The sequence below is a fragment of the Onychomys torridus genome, chromosome 11, assembly GCF_903995425.1.
Source record: "Onychomys torridus chromosome 11, mOncTor1.1, whole genome shotgun sequence".
NCBI lineage: Eukaryota > Metazoa > Chordata > Mammalia > Rodentia > Cricetidae > Onychomys > Onychomys torridus.
Window position 1 is genome coordinate 15,825,888 of NC_050453.1, and position 21,472 is coordinate 15,847,359.

Consider the following 21,472-nt stretch of genomic DNA (forward strand, 5'->3'; position numbering starts at 1 on the left):
AAAGTTGGAGCACAGAACGGAAAACACGGAGGCAAGTGTAGCAGTCAAAGAGGAAAGATTATGGCTTGGCTGCCAGCAGGAACCGCCGCCAGAATACCCCGGCCATGAGCTTGGCGAAGCCTGCCACTCCCTACACCCCGCCCAGCGCGCAAAGCACCGTGGGACTTGTAGTCTTTCTCCTATCCACTCCTAGGAGGCGGGGAGACCCTGATGTACGTAAATGAACCTTTCTTCCCAAAGCGGTTTCCCTTTCCTCCCTTTCCGCAAGGCCTAGTAGGGAAAGTTTGAAAATTCCCGCGGAGTCGGCGCCCGAGGCCGGAACCCTCGCGAGAAGTCCGGGCCCCGCAGCGCGATCTGCGCTCGGCTCCCCGCCCTGGCCGCGATCCTTCCCTCGGCGGAGAGGCGGTGTGTGGGGTTCGGGCAGTGCGCCCGGGGTAGTGCGCAGAGCGCGGCCCGCGCAGTGCCAGCCCAGTAAGTCGAGTCGCCAGCGGGGAGGACGCGGCGCGGGCAGCGGCCGAGTTCGAAGCCGGGATTGGGCGGCCGGGCCAAGGCGCTCCCGGGGCCTGAGGGGGCCGGCGAGTAGCTGAGCGAGACGCGGCTTCCGCGGGCGGGGGCGCGCCGGGCCGTGTCTCCCGGGAGATGCTGTGACGGACTGCGCGGAAGCAGCAGGCGCCCGCCGCGGCACTCGGCGGCCTGGCCCGCGGGCTCAGGTAGGGTGGGGAGCGGCAGGCCCGCGCGCCGAGGGCGGGGCGGACGGGGCGGAGAGGCCGGGGCCTAGGCCGGGCGCTCCTTCGCTTCTCCGCGCGGGGAAGCGGCGTCCGCGAGCCGCGACCGGTGCGGCTCGTTCCAGCGCTCGGGCGTTAGTTACATAACCTTGGAGGCGAGCGCCGGCACATGGCGGCAGAGTCGCGTCTCCGCGCTCATCTCCCGCGCCCGAGGGCGGGATCTCGGCCACCCGGGGCGGGCCTGACTCGAGACCCGGACCCGTCGTGGTGTAACGGGACGATGGAGACCTTTGTGGGGCGTTCCCCGCGGGCAGTGGCGGGCGCTCTGGGTCTCTCCTACGTTGGCGTGTGCTCCACATGGTCCTGTGCTTGGCTCGGGTGAGTCCTGAAAGTTTCACTCCGGCGGTGGCGGGTCGTGCGGGCCACCGGGGTGAATGGATCTGGTACGGGGGACATTGAAGGGAACCGTGTCAAGAACTTTGTCTGCCAGGTTTAGGGGGCGATTACTTCTGCCTTTGGGTGACTTTTTGGGGAGGCGGTTATGTTTGCTTTTAGAATTGATAGGTAGACATGCACGGTCTGCTTAAGACGGGTGGTTTTTGTTGACTTTGTGGAACGGTTCTTTTTGGTACGATGGAGAATCGCGTTCAGGTCCTCACACATGCCAGGCAAGCGCGCTGCCGCTCAGTTGTGTCCCCGGCGTGGGATCGGTTGATGTTTTGGGGGTTCCCAAAACGAATGGCATTCATTCTAGAGATGTGTTGTTATAGGAAGATGAGCGTTATTATTTTTGTTTATTTTTGATGCCAATGATGCAGGTTACCACCTGGCGCGTGTTAAGCACGCGCTCCACCACCGATCTCCCCTCCAAGCCGCTGGGTTTTTTTTTGTTGTTGTTGTTTTTGTTTTTTTGTTTTTAATAGACAGTTGGAGACATTCCAAAGAACGTGGGTTCTTTAGAACAAAACATAATTTGGTTTTTGATATCCTAAAGAATCCGTGGGCTTTAAGAAGTCTGCTTAGCTTTAACTGTCAGCTTCTTGAAAGACAGTTGTTGGGGTGAGTTTACTTCACATGAAGGTCGTGACAGATGCTATGTGAAGACCATATTCTGTGATTTATTTTGTACTTTTGGTGGTTTTGGGGATTGAATCTATGGCCTCACACTGTTAGGCGCGTGAACTACCTTGAGCTACTCTTTACTTTTTTATTTTTTTTCCTCTTCTTAGAGACAGTTATCACTTTGTAGCCTAGGCAGTCCTTGAATTTCCTCAACCCCTGGAATAGTTGGGATTACAGGTGTGAGGCTCATAGTAACTTAGTATTAAAATGTTACTAATTTGTAAGGCAACCTAATTTTGTAAACATTTAAAGTTGGGCCATAGATCTCCACTAAAAACATTTCCTTTTTAGATTCTAACTTTATAAATTTACAGGGACTCCAAGAATGAAGTGTTCTTCAGATTAGTTTACAGATCTCTGTAGCATGGCTGTTCCATCCAAACTCGTTTCATGGATTTTCTATTTCAGCTATACAGAATCAGCACCACTCTTGGGCTCACATTCCTGAAAAGGTGTTTGATGTTTTGGGGCTCATCTTCAGTTTGGCATGCCAGCTTAAATTTTTTAAATTCTCACATTTCAAAATCATGCTCCTAACTACCACCTTTTGTCTGTGCCTTTTTTTTTTTTTTAAATCTCAATTTGTTTCTAGGATTTCAATGTCTGATTTTATTCCTGTGTCTGATATTGTGATTATGAATGCCATCTTCTAGAATGTAAACTTCTGGAGGTCAGAATGTAGATCTCTGCCCTTGGATTCTACTTTTCCCAGCACAGTGTTTTTTGTTTTTGTTTTTTTAGTTTGTTTTGTTTTTCAAGACGGGGTTTCTCTGTATAGTTTGGTGCCTGTCCTGGATCTCGCTCTGTAGACCAGGCTGGCCTTGAACTCACAGAGATCCGCCTGGTTCTGCCTCCTGAGTGCTGGGATTAAAGGCATACACCACTGCCACGGGGCCCCAGCACAGATTTTAAAAGTAGATAACTAGGAATAGTGGTACATGCCTGGATTCATAGCACTTGGAAAAAGAAGGCAGAAAACTTCAGGAGTTCAAGACCAGCCTGGATTTCATGAACATGAAATGTCTGAAATGAAAACTTTAAAAAAAAAAAAAATGAAGCAATGGGTGATTGTTTGGATTAAAATTGAAAGAATTGGTCCACTTGTCTTTAGATGAGATATTTACTAAACAGCTAGGTTTAGAGCTCTGTCTTTGGTGGTAGAATTCAGTCACTTTGGGAATGTGTACGTTTTACTTTAAAAACTGGTTTATGGTATTTTGTTTAAATTTCTTAACCTTATAAATTTTGTTCTTCATAATGAAACAGTGATATTTAAAAATAAAAGAAGCTGAATATTGAGAGACTTTTAAATTACGTCTTTTTTCCTCCTCAAGACAGGGTTTCTCTGTGTAGCTTTGGCTGTCCTAGAACTCACTCTGTAGACCAGACTGGCCTTGAACTCACAGAGATCTGCTTGCCTTTGCCTCCCGAGTGCTGGGACTAAAGGTGTGTGCCACCATGTGTGGCTTAAAAGTCCATCTTAAAATTTATTGTGGCATTGTGTGATGGCAAATACCTTTAACCCCAGTGCTCAGGAGACAGAATCAGGCGGGTGTCTGAGAGTTCGAGGCCAGTTTGTTTTACAAAGCAAATTCTGCTTTGGTTAGATTCTATTCCAACCTGCCCAGTCTTTTCTTCTGTTACTACTTCCTGTTGTGAGTCTTGATATTCATGAATCTTGACTGTGTATCCATCTAGTGTATTTTCTTCCCCCTCTCTACATTAAACTTAGTCTTGCTCTCTCTTTCAAGTGATTTTTTTTTTTTTTTTAAACTTGCTTCTTTACCTTTTGGACACTGAGGCTGTTACTGAAGCACCAACCTGTATCAGAATTACTATTCTTATAGCATAGGCTTGCATTCAGTTTTGAGCTTTATTTTAGCTAAGGTTTTTTAGTACATCCCTAACTGGTCTAGAACTTACCATGTAGACCAGACTGGCCTGGAAGTTGTGGCAGTCTTCCTCCTTTTGCCTCCCAAATACCAAAATTACAGGTCTGTGACAGCATGTCTAGCCTGAGGGAGCCTGCCTCTTTGGAACTCAGAGTGCATTAAACGAGATAGGGTCACCAGGACTAGATTTGATAGTTAATATTCAAGACCAGAGCCAGTTTGTCTCTCAGAATTCCTATTGTCCACCCTCCCTATCTTCCCTCCCTGTCCTCTCTGCTTTTCATCTCATCATTCAGAAAGATGCTTTTATATTTAACCAGAACTTTAGGTTTTATTTTATGCGTATGGGTGTTTTGCCTGTGTGTATATATGTGACCCACACATGTGCTGCATTCATACCTGGTGCCTGTGGAGGTCAGGAGAAGGTATTGGGTCTCCTGGAACTGGAGTTATATTGATCTAGTAAAAGATAGGTATCAGATTCAATTTTTGAGTTTTCTGGGGAGTCTGGACATTATAGTTTTTCTTTCTTTACCGAAAAATCAGCTTTTTGAGGGTTGAAAGTGTTAGTTCAGAGGTACTGGGTTCAGTTCCCAGTATATAAAAGGGAAAAGGGGGAAAGTGGAAAAGAGCTAACTCCTAAGCTGGGATAGCCCCTTGTTCCTGTGTCTGCTGTTGCTCTCAGAGGGTTGGGCAGTCAGGTGGATTACACCGAAGCAGTTCTCACGGAATGTGGGAATAAAGGTTACCCTCAGGACTCCTGGCTTCGTGAGTGTCTCCCTCAGGCTGCTTGAAAGAAATATTTTCTAAGGAAATACATTTTTGTAGGCAAGATTTTGGTAGACCCCACATGTACACACTTACTTTACTTTATTTGCTTTTGTATGTGGCTTGCTTTCCCTCACAATCATCTGACTAGAAATAATGAAGTACACTGTTCAATAGAACAAATAACCATACTAATTTACTTTTAAACAATGTTTACAGTGGAAGTATGCAAGACTTAACAGCTCAAGTGACTAGTGACCTCCTGCATTTCCCAGAAGTGACTGTTGAAGCCCTTGGAGAAGATGAGATAACCCTAGAGTCCGTGCTTCGTGGAAAGTTTGCTGCAGGTAATAACATCGCTGGAGACTCACTAATGTGGGGCTAGAGTTCAGTGATAAAACCTTTGCTGCCTGGCCCTACTCACAGTCCTACGGTTAGTTTCTATTACCCCTCACGGATGTTCACACACATGCACACGTGCACACATGCAGAGGGGTCTCAACACTTAAGAGCACTTGCTGCTTACTTGTGGGGACTGGAGCCAGGATGTTGGGCCACTCAGAAACCAATCATTTCAGCCTCGAGAGGCCTAACACTCTTGACCTCCACGGGCAATCTCATATTCTCACAGAGAGACAAACACACCCACACATAAGTACAATAAAATAAATCTTTTTAAAAAAAGTTTACCAATTTAGTTTTAAAATAAGTATATATTAGTTTCTACTAGTTTGTAATATAAATGTATATATAAATACATAATAATTTCTATAAAAAACAACTTAGAATATTCTCTCTCTCTCTCTCTCTCTCTCTCTTTTCTTGTGGATCTGAGGATCGAACCCAGGGCCTTGCACTTGCTAGGGAAGCACTCTACCACTGAGCTAAATCCCCAACCCCCGAATATTCTTATATAATGCCTATAACTAATGTTTGTAAAACTATATGCTTTGGAACACATTATCAGTAAATTTACAGGATGGTGGATTCTGATTGTTTTTCTTATGGGGGTGGGGTGGGGAGATAACTCAGTAAAGTGCTTACTGTAAGCATGAAGACCTGAGGGGTGTTTTGTTTGTTTGTTTTTGGTTTTTCGAGACAGGGTTTCTCTGTGTAGCTTTGGAGCCTGTACTGGAACTCACTCTATAGCCCAAGCTGGCTTCAAACTCACAGACATCTGCCTGCCTCTGTCTCCAAGTGCTGGGATTAACCTGAGTGCACCTGAGTTCTAAATCTGCATCACGCATGTAAAAGCAGGGTAGAGTGGGACATGTCTAACCCCAGCATTGCTTTGAGGAGAGAGGTTGCCTGAAAGGCCTTGCTCCCTAGCCATTGTTATCAAAATGGGGAGCTCCAGGTTGAGTGTAAAACACACAAATAAGTGGAGAAACACACGAGATACCCAGAGTTAACCCCTGGTCTCCATGAGCAATTGCAGCTGCACACATCTATCCATGCCTAGCTATACACCTATAACCCCATTGCTGTATGGGGCAGATCACTGGGGCTTGCTGTCTGCCGTCATAGTTCCGAGTTCAGTGAGAGACTTTGTCTCAAGGGAATGAAGCAGGACACACAGTACCTTCTACACTCATTGGTATGTGCATGTGCCTATACTTACACAGAAGAATACTCATTTTCTTATCTGGGAAGAAATTAATAGTTCTAAAAAACATTTCCCTGCAAGAGTTAGAATGCTTATTAGAAACTCTTAAGTTTCTTTGTTTGTTTGTTTGTTTTTTAGTGTTTATTATAAACTTATTTAGGAAGCTCTTAATTTAGTATTGTTAGCATGCTTAAATCTCAGGAATCCACCTGCATCTGGCCTTCCAGTGTGCAAGGCCATATTGGATTCTTTTTGTTTGTTAGTTTGTTTTGTTTTTCGAGACAGGGTTTCTCTGTGTAGTTTTGGTGCCTATCCTGGATCTTGCTCTGTAGACCAGGCTGGCCTTGTACTCACAGAGATCCTCTTGGCTCTGCCTCCCGAGTGCTGGGGTTAAAGGCGCCCGGCTGTTAAAAGAGGTGGGAGAGGGTCTTTTTTTTTTTTTTTTTTTTTTTTTTTAATGTGTATTGGTGTCCTGCATGTATATCTAAGTATGGAATGCTGTTTCCCTTGGGACTGGAGTTACAGACAGTTCTAGGAGAGCTGACACTGGCGGGCCGTTGTGAGCTGTCATGTGGGTACTGAGAACTGAACCTGGGTCCTCTTGAAGATCAGCCAGTGTTCTTAACCTCTGAGCTATCTCTCCAGCCTCCATGTTGGATTCTTAACATAGGCACATTTTCTTCTCTCAGTGATAGAAGAAATGGCAAAGGAAACAGAACTGATTAAATATCCAAAATCGAAAAGGGATATACCAGCCACCTGACATTGTGGTATTATTCATTTCTTGAAGAGACTGTGTGTCAAAATGTAATAGATAATACATATATTTCAAATATTACAAAATAATACTAGATTCAAATTAGAAGATAATGGGTCATTCATGGATCTCTAAAATTTCTGCTGAGAAGAATTATATACATGTATTTTATTTTGGGTTTTTTTTTGGGGGGAGGCATATCATGTGTGCCATGATAAGCACATGGAGGTCAGATGAAAGCTTTTTGGAGTAGTACTGTTAATCCACAATATGGATATCAGGGATCGAATTCAAGTCATCAGGCGTTTCACACTGAGCCATCTCACCAGCCTGAAAATTCTCTTTTTAAAAAGCCATTTTTGCTGGGCAGTGGTGGCACATGCCTAAATCCCAGCACTTGGGAGGCAGAGGCAGGTGGATCTCTGAGTTTGAAGCCAGCCTGATCTACAGAGTGAGTTCCAGGACAGCCAGGGATACAAAGAAGCTCTGTCTCAAAACAAAGCAAAAACCCATTTTCAATGGTGTTATCAAAAAACTTTGAGTCTTATTTACTATGGACTGTCTTTTAGTTACACACAGCTAGTCACAATTTAAAGATTTATTATGTTTTTGGGTGTTTTAGCTGCATGTGTGCATGTGTACCATGTGGATACCGGGTCCTCAGAAGTCACAATTTGCAGGTGACTCTGTTGTCAGTTCTGCTTAGAGTCTCCCTAGCAGGAGGGGCCCCATAACTCTTTCACGTTTAAGCTTTCCCAGCTGTGTGTTTACTTTCTGGGTCTCATGAGCCTCCCCTCTCCTGGGGGTAGGGTTTTCAGTAGAAGAAAATTGTTAGACAACAATAATGGGCATTCCATCGTAGTAGAAAAGTGACCTTGATTTCACTTTATTTTATGTGTATTGGTGTGAAGGTGTCAGATTCCCCCAGAACTGGAGTTACAGACAGTTGTAAGCTGCCATGTGGGTGCTGGGAATTGAACCTGGGTCCTCTGGATGAACAGTCAGTGCTCTCAACCACTGAGCCATCTCTCCAGCCCCTCTTAATTCTTTTTATTCTTCATATCTGCCCATCAATAAGCAAATCCTATTCTGTCTATAAGATGAAACTGTAATTAATCCATTCTTTTCACAGTCACCAGCTCACATATCATTTCACTATATCTGCTTTCTTGTTCATTTTTTGCTTAGTGGCTGAGTAACATTAAACAAATTAGATTGTTATTTACTTGCTTTAGACTATCCAGTAACTTTAGAGACAGAAGAATGCACTTTGAACAGGATTAGGAGACAAAGAGAGGATTCTGATACTTTTCTGTGGTTAAACTATTGTATCCTATCTTGTAAGCGTATAAATGCTAAGATTACCACAGCTCATGTTTTGTAGTTCTTACTGCCACTAAGTGTTGGGTTTTCCAGGGTGTGCCACAATGCCTGGTCTTGGGGTCTACTTGATTATACTTGTGTTAACTTTGTAACTATGTGACTTCAGATCAGTTAAAATGCATTAAGCTTTAGGTTGTTTTATGTTCTATTGAGCTGTGATAAGGAGTAAATAAAACAATAAATTTGGATGCCATTATGGTCTCTTTACTGCATGATTTTACTGCTGTAGTTGCTCTTCATTTATTTTTTATTTTTGAGGATTGCTGTGCTCTATAAATACTTGGTTTTCAATTCAGGAGGGATTTGTAATCTTTGTGTAATAAAATATTCATATATAAGAGAGCGAACTACTAGATTTGTTATGTTGCAGTGGTGTTACAATAAACAGACATTTTGCTTCCTTTTTTTCCTCCATAGGGAAAAATGGACTAGCATACTTAGCTTGTGGTCCACAACTTGAAGTTGTAAACTCTCTAACAGGAGAGCGGTTGTCTGCATATAGATTCAGTGGAGTAAATGAACAATCTCCTGTAGTCCTTGCAGTGAAAGAATTCTCTTGGCATAAGAGAACTGGATTGTTAATAGGATTGGAAGAAGCTGAAGGGAGCGTTCTGTGTCTTTATGACCTTGGTATATCAAGAGTGGTCAAAGCAGTTGTTCTTCCTGGAAGGGTATGTACTATTTCAGGTACCTTGATAGTTTTGCTTTCTAAGCAGGAAGCTTACAAGATGTATTTACCTAAAAAACTCATTGAACTGTACACTTAGAATTAATGTGTTTTCATATAATTATCACCTTTAATATAAAGTTAAAAATGTACATGTATCATATGCTCATGTGGAGGTCAGAGGGCAATTTGTGGGACTCTGCCCTCTCCTTATCTTTATGTGGGTTCCAGGCATCAGATTCAGGCTGTCGGGCTTGTATCATTGGGCAGCAAGTAGCTTTACCATCTGAGCCATTTTACTGGCTCCTTCAAAAACTTTAATTTAAGATGACCAGGATGGTGGTACACACATTTAATCCTCACTCAGGAGGCAGAGACAGATGAGTCTCTTGAGTTCAAGGCAAGCCTCCCTCATGTATGTATATAGTAAGTTCCAGGTAAGCTAGGGCTACACAATGAGACCCTGTCTTAATAAAACTAAATAAAACAACATTAAAAACAAGATGATTATAACTCATTTGGAAAATCTGTACCCCTCTCTTAAAAGATTTTGAAATTTAATGTGTTATGGGTATTTTGCATACATGTATGTCTGTGTACTATGCACATGCAATAACCATAGAGGCTAGAAGAGGGAATTGAATTGGCTGTTAGCCATCATTTGGGTACTGGGAATTGATTCCTGGACCTCTGGAAGAGTAGCCATTGTTGTTAATCACTGAGCCGTTTCTTCAGCCCTGGTTTCACCCCCTTTGGTAGAACAACAAACATCTTGTCTGGGGATGTGTGCACAGGCTCTTATGCTATTGCGTTATTTGGAAGGTGTCTTAGTCCTTGTTCTATTGCTGTGAAGAAACATTGACCAAGGGAACTCTTAGAAAGAACACATTCAACTGGGGCTTGCTACAGTTTCAGAGGGTGAGTCCATTATCATCATGACCATGGAGCATGGTGGCAGGCAGGTAGACGTGGTGGAGAAGGATCAGAGAGCTACATACAAACCACCACGGAAGGGTAAACTAAAATGTTGTGGAATGACTACCGCTGGATAATTCTAAAGTGGTTGCTTAAGAGCTCTAAAATAAAACAGCATAGGTTTAAGTTGTATGCTTAGCAATTTTATGATTTTTAAGTTTGTGTTCCAAGCTTCAATTTTTATTTTTTATTATGTTGAAATAATAGCATAATTTTGTAGTATATCTGAGAATTTCAGTATGTTTACTTAGATTCATAAATGTCATATAGTTACAATTCTAAGTCTATTCAAGTTACTGAGCTGTGGAGACTCACAGGTTTCCTAGTGAGAACTTACTCAGGGTCTGAGAATCTGGGCTTGTTTTACCTAGCAGGGCTGCATAAGGGGATGATTTGGCCATGGGTGTGGTTACCAGGTGTTTGGAAGGGTCTACACTTGGTTGGGCAGTGTGCTTTGGTCTAGCAAGGGGGAGGTCTTTTGCTCCACCCCTTGGCATTGTTATAAAAAAGCCCTTTTGAATAAACAGAAAAGTCTGTTGGATGTTGACCCAGTTCCTCCTGAAGCTATTCTGTGTTTCTGTCTTTCTCCTCTTTGCCTAATATTTTCTTATCCCTCTCTCCTCCTCATAGGAACCCTTTAAAAGATGGGAGCTGGCCTCCTACACTAACCTGCCTTAATAATCAGATCCTATTTGTTGTACAGTTTGTTGTATTTTCTCACTTTAGAAAAGCTAACCACATATTCTGGTTCCTAGGTAACAGCTATTGAACCTATAATTAATCATGGAGGAGCCAGCGCAAGTACTCAGCATTTACATCCGAGTCTTCGATGGCTTTTTGGAGTGGCAGCTGTGGTAACTGATGTTGGACAGATCCTTCTTATTGACCTATGTTTGGATGACTTGTCGTGCAGTCAAAACGAAGTAGAGGCATCAGGTGATGTACTTATTCTTTACTGGGGGCGTTGGAGGGGATGAGCATTTCAATGTCCTTGTGTAATTTTCTCTTTGTAACCCTGGCTGTTCTGGAACTCGCTCTGTAGACCAGGCTGGCCTCAAGCTTAGAGATCTCTGCCTCCCGAGTATTAGGATTAAAGGTATGCGCCATCACTGCCCAACTATGGATTGTTTTTCAAATGGCCTAATAAGACTTTCTCAAGAAAAATGAAAAGAAGAAATGGCAAAAGGCTAATAATTAGTTTCCATACATGTACTAATAAGATCTACTTATTTATTTATTTTGGTTTTTTGAGACAAGGTTTCTCTGTAGCTTTTGGAACCTGTCCTGGAACTCATTCTGTAGACTATGCTGGCCTCAAGCTCACAGAGATCTGCCTGCCTCTGCCTCCCAAGTGCTGGGATTATAGGCAAATGCCACCACTGCCCAGCTAAGTTCTATTTCTCACATTTTTATGTATAAGTTTTTCCTGCATATTCTCATGCTGGTCGAGATCAGAAGATGACATTAGGCACTCTGAGAACTGGAGTTGTATACATGTGTAGAGAGGTCAGGAACGTCTTTGTGGATTCAGGTCTCTTCATCTTGTCTTTATTTTAAAATATTTTGTGTTCATTTATGTGTATGTATGAGGGGACATGTTTGCCATGGTGTACATGTGAAGGTCAGAGGACAACTTGTAGGATTTGGTTCTCCTACCATGTGGGTCTCAGGAATTGAACTCAGGCCATTGGTCTTAGTGGCAGATGTCTTTTACCAGGTGAAACATCTGGACAAGCCCCAGTGTACACCTTTCGTGGAGTCTAGGAATTGAACTCTCCTGGCCCTTCCTTAGTTTCTTCATCTTACTTGTCTCTTTGATTTTAGACCTTGAAGTTATAACTGGTATCCCAGCTGAAGTACCCCACATCAGAGAGAGTGTGACGAGGGAAGGACGCCACCTGTGTTTCCAGTTAGCGAGCCCATCGGGAATAGCCATTTCCACTCTCAGTTACATTAGCAGGACAAACCAGCTTGCTGTAGGCTTTTCTGACGGCTCCTTAGCACTCTGGAATATGAAAAGCATGAAACGAGAGTAAGTACAATTCTTTTCCTCTTGGTTGTTGGTTGATTGTTTCTTTTAAGATATATTATTAACTCGTAACTCAATAAAACTGTTGTCATTTTTCTCATACTGAGTTAAGTCATAGTTTGATAAGAAAATTAGTTAGCATGTGAATTTAGGTTAGTACTTGTAGAGTTTATAGTGTCTCAGACGATCAAGATTGGAGGCCAGAGTGGACAGCAAAGCAAGGTCCAGGCAACCCTGGACTTCCTTAGTGTACCCTAAGAAAGAAAGAAGAAAAGAGAGTTTTCTTTTTTGGAGAGAAGAAAGAAAAAAGGGCATTACAGTAATTGTGATGACCCATTTGCTGGTCAAGTATGACCATGGATAAAGTACATATATAGCATGAATTCTGTGAGAACTCTGGTTGCCTGTAATAGATTAAAGAACCAGTTTAAGTGTACTTGGTGTTTTATGTTGTCAAAATCTCCCTTAAATATAATCTAATTGCAGCTTGTTTGGGGGTCACACAGCATATAATGTTGAAGGAGACAGCAAATTAAACACTAGATTTTAGTTCAGAGATAATGTCAATGCCTATTGGGCATTTAAATTTCTGATTTATTTCTTTACCCTTTATTATTACTTTTTTTAAAAAAAATTTTATCCCTAGGTATGTTGGTCTGTCTCCTTGGATATTTTATCCTATAGGCTTTTCCTCTCTGTTCTAGTTCTCTGCTTTTAAATTGTGCCTAAAACAGCATCTTGAAAATGTTACATTTACAACATTGTCTTCTCTAACATTTATTTTGGGGCTTGTTATGCTTTTTAAGCTGTTTATGAAAATGCTTCAGTTTCTTACTTTACTGTCCCTAATTTTTAAATTGTGTGTGTGTGTGTGTGTGTGTGTGTGTGTGTGTGTGTGTGTGAGTACATGTGCCATAGTGTGCATATAACTGTTAGGACAATTTGCAGGAGTCTCTTCTCTCCTTATACCATGTAGATCCCAGGCTGTCAGGCTTTGTAACATATGCTTTATAAGGCTGAGCCATCTCATAAACCCTCATCTACTGTTTTTATAGTAGAAAATTGCCTTCAACCCAAAGGGCAGCTAGGCCTGGATAAGTGCTATCATGCCTTTAGCACTGAGGAAGGAGATGGAGGCAGAAGGATCAGGAGTTTGAGGCTAGCTGAAGCTACCTCGCAAATCTGTGACATGAGACTCTGAAGAAGCAAAGGAGCAAATAACAATGATGATAAAATTCCTAGTGGTTAAGTTGGCAGTTTATCTGTCTCTTGTACTCTGTGAGGAATGATATAGTATGGTGTATATTCATGTGACTCTTAAAAGCTAGTTGTCACAGAAGTATCTGCGTGTGATTTAGCAGTTGTCATCTCTGGTCTGCCTGGAGTAATAACTAGCATGGCATGGTCTTACCCTCCCTTGTGTGTTCTTGAAGGTAAGATGACTTAGGTCCCCCAAATCATTGAATATAGGGAAATGTATAAACAGTGTCCTTTTAACTCGGGTTTTTACAAGAGGCACTTTCCCCCCAGTGATAAAATTTTAACTTAAAAATAAAGCAATGTGTTATTCTGTTGTTTTAGATATTATACACAGTTAGAAGGTGGAAGGGTTCCTGTCTATGCGGTTGTTTTTCAAGAACCTGAGAATGATCCTCGTAATTGCTGTTACTTATGGGCTGTTCAGTCCACCCAAGATAGGTTAGTATGCCTGTGGTTTTAAAATACATGTCGTTAAGACTGAGGATGTATAGTAAAGGGGTCCAACTAGAACAGTTTGTTTCTCTGGAAAGTTTGAATTACATTACCACTGCCAGGTGTTGTGATGGCACCACACCTTGTGCTATGTATGCATTGTACCCGAATCCTTTGGTGCCTTGCTTCATGTCCTTGTTGTAAAGCCCTCTTTTTTGTGTGGGGCTTGATCCTCATGGGTAAGAGTGTGGAGGAAAAAAAGAACACATCTCTGAAGGGATGTGCTCTGTAGCTGCCATGGGATGATTCTGTTCATACTCCCATTGGCCTTGACTTAGTGTGGTGCAAAGGAAGGTAAGAAATGCAGTTGATCTTTTTAGGCAACCGTATATATAACTAAAATATACTTACTGAAAGAGGATTATCTGGGGAAGAATATTGGGTAAAAAAAAAAAAAAAAAGGTAGACTATGCCACATTGCATTAATTACATTTTGTACAAACAAAATAATCTGTTCTACATAAATGCAGTTTGTCACATGTAAAAATTTGGGAAGATAAGAGGCAAGCTCTGTGTTTTAGTGTCTCGGGTAATTTTTCTTTCAGTGAAGGAGATGTTTTGAGTTTGCATCTGCTTCAGCTGGCCTTTGGTGATAGAAAATGCTTGGCATCAGGGCAAATCTTATATGAGGTAAGTGGTGGTTAATTAAATGTTACCATTTGGGGGTTTTTGTTTTGTTTTCTGTTTTATGTTCTTTGCCTTATCGTACTGAAGTTTCTTGTTCAAATTAAAATTGTGTTCATCATGTGATAGAAGAAATACTGGGTTAGTGAGCCTGAGCTTCCTCATATTTTCACCTGTTCTGCCATTGCAGCACTCTAAATTTTTCCAGGTGTTTCCCCGTAACAGAGAGACTGGACTAGATTCGTGTTTGTGACCTGACTGTAGTACCCAGGAGAAATGCTCCTAACTTTGTTCTAACATATCAAACAGTATACACTAGGGAGCAATTTAGGGTATATACATCAGAATGCTCAGATGACTGCTTATTTTTCTAAGCAAATTTCTAAAATTAAAAAAGAGGAATGTTACTAAGAACTGTGTTTCCAACTCTAGAACAGGCTTTCAGAATTAGCGACTGGGTGCATTTTAGGGGATTTATGAATGCTAATGATAGTAAATTTTCCTGGTGAACATCTCAGCCTTTTGTTAGCTCTTAAGGGAAACTGATTAAGAAAGAATTATAAGCCTTTAAACCCAGCACCAGGAAGAGGCAGGAAGATCTCTGTGACCTCAAGGCCAGCCTTGTCTACATAGTGAGTTCCAGGGTAGCCAGAGCTACATAGTCATCCCTGTCTCAAAGAAAAGAAAAAAAAAAAAAGAGGGGGGGGTAATTAAAAACCATTCTTGTTTATTAAGCAAAAGTTTCTTTTTTAATTAAGAATTAATATTCAATCTTTTGAGGCAAGACAAGTTCTAGGACAGCCAGGGCTACATAGAGAGACCTTGTCTCAAAATAAAATGGAAAAAAATAAAATCGTATTCTTAAGAATTTATATGAGAACACTGAAATTGATTGGCTGGCCTAGGGTATTTTATACTCTAGCTTCTAGTACATAAGTGCTCCCATGTTTAAAACAACTTTACAACAGTATTGGTGATTATTTTTGAGAGTGTAAATCTAACTTAATATTTGCATTTATAGTGTATATAATTTTATAGCCTTTGGAGTGATTGGTTCTGTTAAAGCTTTTGTGTGGAAAAACTTTTAAGCATGGAGATACTTAATTTTAGAGCACTTTTACTTAGATGATGTTAAAATTTGTGCTTATTTTATATTGCAGGGATTAGAATACTGCGAAGAAAGATACACACTGGATCTAGCAGGTGGCATGTTCCCCTTAAGGGGACAGACTAGTAATACTAAACTGTTGGGATGCCAGAGTATAGAGAGATTCCCATCTCATGGTGACAGGGAAGAAAGTATGAGAGAAGGTTGGTTCAAAGTACTCTTAACTAGTCTGTGTGATGACTTGTGACTTACGACAGGTTTCTAGAACTAATGTTTCTGACAGTAGAAAATTAAGGTTGTGATTATATTATTTTTTAGGCTTTTAGATCTTTATTGCTTTCTGGATTTCTATACAGAACTGAAGAATGATAGATTCTTGTGTTTGACTCCAATTCCACACAAAGATGGTCTCCATTATATTTAGTATTTCCGAATCCTGCTTCTCCTTGTATAGATGAGATGAAACTATTCCTTTTATAAGAACTACAGCAGAGTGTCACAGTCCCTTCAGTTCTGGAGATGCTTCAGGCAGGGCTGTTCATGTATCTAGATCCTTTATTTTAGTGAGTTCATTCATCCTGTGTGAGCCTGTTTCCACATTCAAATGAACATGTCAGAAACTTAACACGCCAGGTCTCTTCTTCATCTCTGTCTACATCTTCCTTCCTCTTGAAGTTGCCATTAGTGGTTCTGAGGTTTTTACTTTTCTCTTCCTGGTGAGGCTCCTTCTGGTGCTGTTCCACTGCCACAGTCTAGGTATTGGTTTTGCCTTTACCATATGGCTAGACCTGTCTTTCTCAACTAAGTTCCTCTAAAGAATTAAACCTGAGTACTTAGAGACATTCATTTTGAGCTGGGCACACACCTTTAATCCCAGCAATTGGGAGGCAGAGCCAGGCAGATCTCTGTGAGTTGGAGACCAGCCTGGTCTACAGAGTTCCAGAACAGGCACAAAAACAACACAGAGAAACCCTGTCTTGAAAAACCAAAAAAGAAAAGAAAAAGACATCCATTTTGAGTATTGGATTAACTTCTGTGATAGCTCTGTACCATCCTTGGGGGGAATTTTTTTGAAATCACTTTGTATTTTCTCAAAAGTTAATGATGTATTAAAGCAAAGAGCCTTTTGATGAGAGCTTCCTAGTAGCTAAAGAGGAACATCAGGGCATAAGTGAGACTCAAATGATAGAAAGGTTTTTGATAAGTCTATTGAAAAATGAATTAAATGTTCCTGTGACTCTGTTGTGGTTGTACTTTCAGATTCTTTATTCTGTTTCTGAAAAATTGTTGGTTTTTTTGTTTGTTTGCAGCTCTATCCCCTGATACTAGTGTTTCTGTCTTTACCTGGCAAGTGAATATATATGGGCAGGGAAAGCCTTCTGTGTACTTAGGACTTTTTGACATAAATCGGTGGTATCATGCACAGATGCCAGATTCATTAAGGTATGGTTACTGTGTTTTCTCACCCCCTCTCCCTCAGATATTTTTATGTATAGCTGATCAGTGTCTCAATACTTTTTAACTTTTCTTTTAGATCAGGAGAATCTCTACATAATTGCTCTTACTTTGCGTTGTGGTCATTGGATTCAGTTGTAAGTAGGACTTCTCCACATCACATCTTGGACATACTAGTACATGAGAGAAGTTTGAATCGAGGGGTTCCTCCTTCATACCCACCTCCAGAGCAGTTTTTTAACCCAAGTACTTTTAATTTTGGTATGTATTTTAATGATACTTTGAGGGAAATAATGTATAAATGAAGTTGTCAATTGTATGTATGGTGTCTTCTGTTCATATCTCACTGGCATTAACTTAATAATTAATACACATATTTACATGTACATGAGAAATTTAGTATGTGTCTGTAAGTTAATACTATTTCAAATCTTTTAGAATATGTCAGTTAATAAGTTGGTAATAAAGTTTGTGACTATATCAGAAGAAAATATCTGAAGAGGTTTACTTAAGAATTTATTCTTGCTGGGTGCGGTGGCACATGCCTTTAATCCCAGCACTTGGGAGGCAGATGCAGGCAGATCTCTGAGTTCGAGGCCAGCCTGGTCTACAGAGTGAGTTCCAGGAAAGGCTCCAAAGCTACACAGAGAAACTCTGTCTCAAAAAACAAAACCAAAACCAAAAAAACAAAAAGAGGGTGGTGATTTATTCTATATAATTATTTGCTTACCTGCAGTAAACATTTAATTTGAATTTTTAAATCTTTTTTTTATTTTTAAGATGCCACTTGTTTGTTAAACTCTGGAGTTATCCATGTAACTTGTGCTGGATTTCAGAAGGAGGTATGTATGAATTAACAACATGCAGAGTGTGTGGTATTAAGCTGAAGTTGCATATTAAAGTGCATACGATTTCATGCATTTAAACATTCGTGGTATTTATATAATAGTTTCTGCTAGGTTTATGAGTTTAGTGTCTTAATACCTTAGTTTTAATGACAGTTTACTAGAAGAGGCATTGAAGTGTTTTAGGAGCTTTATGCGAATGTTAGCTACTTGAACGCCAAATAAGTGAATAGGCCTTATCACATCTGGGTGGTTGCTTAGGAGACAGGGTCTCTCAGTGGCTGTTGTGGAGCTCACAAGTCCATCTGCTCTGCCTCCAAGTGCTGGGCATAAAGACTACACCCCAACTGTGGCTCATCCTTTGTGTGGTGGTGACCTGGGGAGGGCTTCTCCTTGGCTCTTCTCAGAAATAATACCAAGCTACCATTGGAATGATGCAAAAATAGTTTTCTGGGTAATGTGATGTTCAGATGTGGTAGTCAGCCACACGTGAATAGTTACTGTGACTTAACTGACTGATTTGACTCACGCAAAGAAACATTTCTTGAGACTCTGTAAAGCCCCTTATGATCCATAGGTGTATATTAACTAAAGTATTTCTTAGACTGGATTGGAATTGATTATTGGTTGATGTTGGACTAATTTCTCTATTACAGACGTTGACATTTTTAAAGAAATCAGGACCATCTCTCAATGAAGTCATTCCTGATAGTTATAATCGATGTCTTGTTGCTGGCCTTCTCTCACCAAGACTTATTGACATTCAGCCTTCCAGTTTAAGTCAAGTGAGATACTTAACTATATTCTTTCTTTCTTTTGAATTGCATGTTCTCTATTGCAATCTAAATTATAAATCTATTACATGTCTTTTGCAAAAGTGGATAATAAGTGATACTATCGTGTATTCTCATGCTGTCGATCATGCTTGAGATTTGGCTTCCAAGTCACCTAACTTGGCTAGAGAAATGGCTAGAATTAAGAGTACTTGTTGCTCTTACAGAGCAGGTTCAGTTCCCATGATCCAAATAGTGGCTTACAACCATCTGTAACAACAGTTCCAGGGGACCCAATGCCTTCTTTTGACTGCTGCAGGCATCATGCATACACACATGGTGCACATCTATACATGTAGGCAAAATACCTTTTAAGAAAAAAAAAAGTCCCACATAGAGGTAGGCCTGTCAATGTAAGCATGTATCCTAGTTATTGAGGCAGCAAGATCACAAGTTTAAAGTCAGGCTGGGCCTCAGAATATATTCAAGGCTTGCTTGTCCAATTTAGTGAGCCTCTATTTCAAAATAAAAAGAGGACTGAGGATATATAGTTCAGTGGTAGAGTGCTTGCCTAACATGCCCTGGGCTCCAGTTTCAGTCCCAATACCATCAATTAAAGTAAAAACAAACAGCTTAGGATTTCCTTGGCTGTCTAGTCAGCTTCATCAAACATGCCGTGCGAGTCTTCTGAGTGAGATTTCCCCCCTCCTTACTGAGGCTGGTTATTACTGTCATTGGCTTTCTCAGTGGTTTGTCCAGTTTGGCCTCCAACTTGTGATCCTCCTGTCGTAGCCTCCTGAGTGAGTGCTGGGATTCTAGGCATGTGATTTCTTGTTTCTCCTCCTTTAGCCAATCTAGGGAGTCCTAACTCTTTTCCAGCCTTTGACTGCTTGTTATTTCATGCTGTCTTTCTCTTGAACACATTTAGGAAGAACAGTTAGAAGCTGTATTGTCAGCAGCAGTTCAGACAAGTTCCCTGGGACTCTTGACTGGCTCCATCAGAACATGGATAACAGAAGGTAACAGTTGAACTTTATTTTTAAAATTATAGTTTGTGGTTTCACTTTTTGGCTAAACTTTTTTTATGAGATAATTATAAATTCACATAAACTTGTATGACATAATAGAGTGGAATCTGTGTATGCTTTATACCAGTTTTCTCCCCTGAGTGAGTAGTGCAATCTAAAAAACCTCTTGTAAAGTATCACATCCAAGATCCTGAGCATTGCCCTCTGTGTCTACCCCCTTGCCTGGTGCCTGAGCACTAATCTGCTCACTGCTGCTACAATTTTGTCATTTCTCATGGTCACAAACTGAGTCATGCTTTGTATAACTTTTATATCCTTTTTGCACTCTGCTAAATTCCCTGGAGATACATTTACAGTGTAGTGTGTATCTCTTTTGCTCTTTACATGTGTATGTGCACATATGCAAACGTGTACTCTGCCCCATATTGTTCTGTTGTAAACCAGTTTGATAGAAAGCTTCCTGTTTACTGTTTACTCATTTGAATTTTATTTAACTAAAAGCATGATGCTTATCTATAAAAACTTTGTGATTACAGAATGAAGATTAACATCAATTGAGAACTTAGCAATGTTCCAGAAATGTGTTTTTTGTTGTTGTTGTTGATTTGGTTTTTCGAGACAGGGTTTCTCTGTGTTGCTTTGCGCCTTTCTGGATCTCGCTCTGTAGACCAGGCTGGCCTTGAACTCACAGAGATCCGCCTGGTTCTGCCTCCTGAGTGCTGGGATTAAAGGTGTGTGCCACCACCGCCCGGCTCAGAAATGTTTTATAGCTAGAGGGGTTTGGAGGAATACAGCATCTTTTGTGTTGTTTAGTTTTTTGTGGGGTTTGTTTCTAGACAGGGTTCTTTTGGGTAGCCCTAGCTGTCCAGGAACTTACTCTTAGACCAGGCTAATTAATCTCAAATTCTGATTTGAAAACTTCTGCCTCCTGAGTGCTGGAATTAAAGACATGTGCCTCTATGCCTAGCATGTTTTAATTCTTTTAATATTCCTTAATCTGGTGAAATTTCTAAAGTCAAATTTAAAAGACTATAGGCTTGTTTTTGTTTGTTGGTTGGTTGGTTGGTTGGTTGGTTGGTTGGTTGGTTGGTTTTGATTTTTCAGACAGGATTTCTCTCTGTAGCTTTGGAGCCTGTCCTGGAACTTGAGCTCATTCTGTCGACCAGGCTGACCTCAAACTCACAGAGATCTGCCTGCCTCTTTGCCTTCGAGTACTGGGATTAAAGGCGTGCACTACCACTGCTCGGCTGGTTTTTTGGTTTGTTTTTTTGTTTTTCTGAGTTGTTTTTTTTTTTAAAGATTGCTTTCCAGTTTCTATTTATTGATCTTCGTGATACCCACTCCCTATCCCTCCTCTACTTCATTATGTTTTGTACCTTGGGCAGCATAGTTCATGGAATAAGGTGCACCAAGATACATTTGATACAAGTTGATGTTTAAATTCATGAACTTGGTTAAGGTGCTTCCTGCCTGGTTCCTCCTACAAAGAACTGATTTTCAATTTGGAGTTAGTAATCATTCTTTTTATCTTTTTTCTTTTATAAATACAAATAAGAACAACCAAATTCTGCTGCTAATCTACGATTTGTTCTTGAGTGGACATGGAATAAGGTGGTTCTCACAAAAGAAGAATTTGACAGGCTTTGTAAGTATTAAGTCTGGATTCAGGACAAATTTTAATAGTTAAAAGCTAATCTTGATTAATGTGTTATTTACAGATAGACAAGGTGTCAGTAACCTAGGTTGTCATGAGCCTCACTATAGTCCATGCTTGCTTTGAACTTGTGGTGAGCTTCCTTCTTCAGCCTCCAAGTGCTTGAATTACAGGCATGAGCTCATCTAGCTCAGTAATAGTTTTAGGAATGTAAAATCTTAAGATTTACAGTCCTGGAAGAAAACATTTAATTAAAGTCGTTGAAACAATTTTTCACCGAGTCTTTTCACTGGCAACACATTAATTAAT

The 21,472-nt window shown here is 40.9% G+C and overlaps 1 protein-coding gene across 3 annotated transcripts in view; it reads left to right on the top strand.

Moving 5' to 3' along the window:
* The first annotated feature begins 351 nt into the window (after positions 1 to 351).
* Positions 352 to 21,472, top strand: part of Ahctf1 (AT-hook containing transcription factor 1) — a 56,860-nt gene continuing 35,739 nt past the window's right edge. For all 3 annotated transcript variants that reach the window (XM_036202121.1, XM_036202122.1, XM_036202123.1), the window contains exons 1-14: positions 352 to 710; positions 4,727 to 4,854; positions 8,671 to 8,924; positions 10,651 to 10,831; positions 11,720 to 11,927; positions 13,506 to 13,622; positions 14,222 to 14,306; positions 15,461 to 15,611; positions 16,719 to 16,851; positions 16,943 to 17,124; positions 17,644 to 17,705; positions 18,365 to 18,493; positions 19,410 to 19,500; positions 21,065 to 21,154. In XM_036202121.1, coding sequence (XP_036058014.1) covers positions 4,734 to 4,854; positions 8,671 to 8,924; positions 10,651 to 10,831; positions 11,720 to 11,927; positions 13,506 to 13,622; positions 14,222 to 14,306; positions 15,461 to 15,611; positions 16,719 to 16,851; positions 16,943 to 17,124; positions 17,644 to 17,705; positions 18,365 to 18,493; positions 19,410 to 19,500; positions 21,065 to 21,154 — 1,804 coding nt within the window. In that variant the 5' untranslated portion in view covers positions 352 to 710; positions 4,727 to 4,733. The remainder of the gene's footprint in view (positions 711 to 4,726; positions 4,855 to 8,670; positions 8,925 to 10,650; positions 10,832 to 11,719; positions 11,928 to 13,505; positions 13,623 to 14,221; positions 14,307 to 15,460; positions 15,612 to 16,718; positions 16,852 to 16,942; positions 17,125 to 17,643; positions 17,706 to 18,364; positions 18,494 to 19,409; positions 19,501 to 21,064; positions 21,155 to 21,472) is intronic.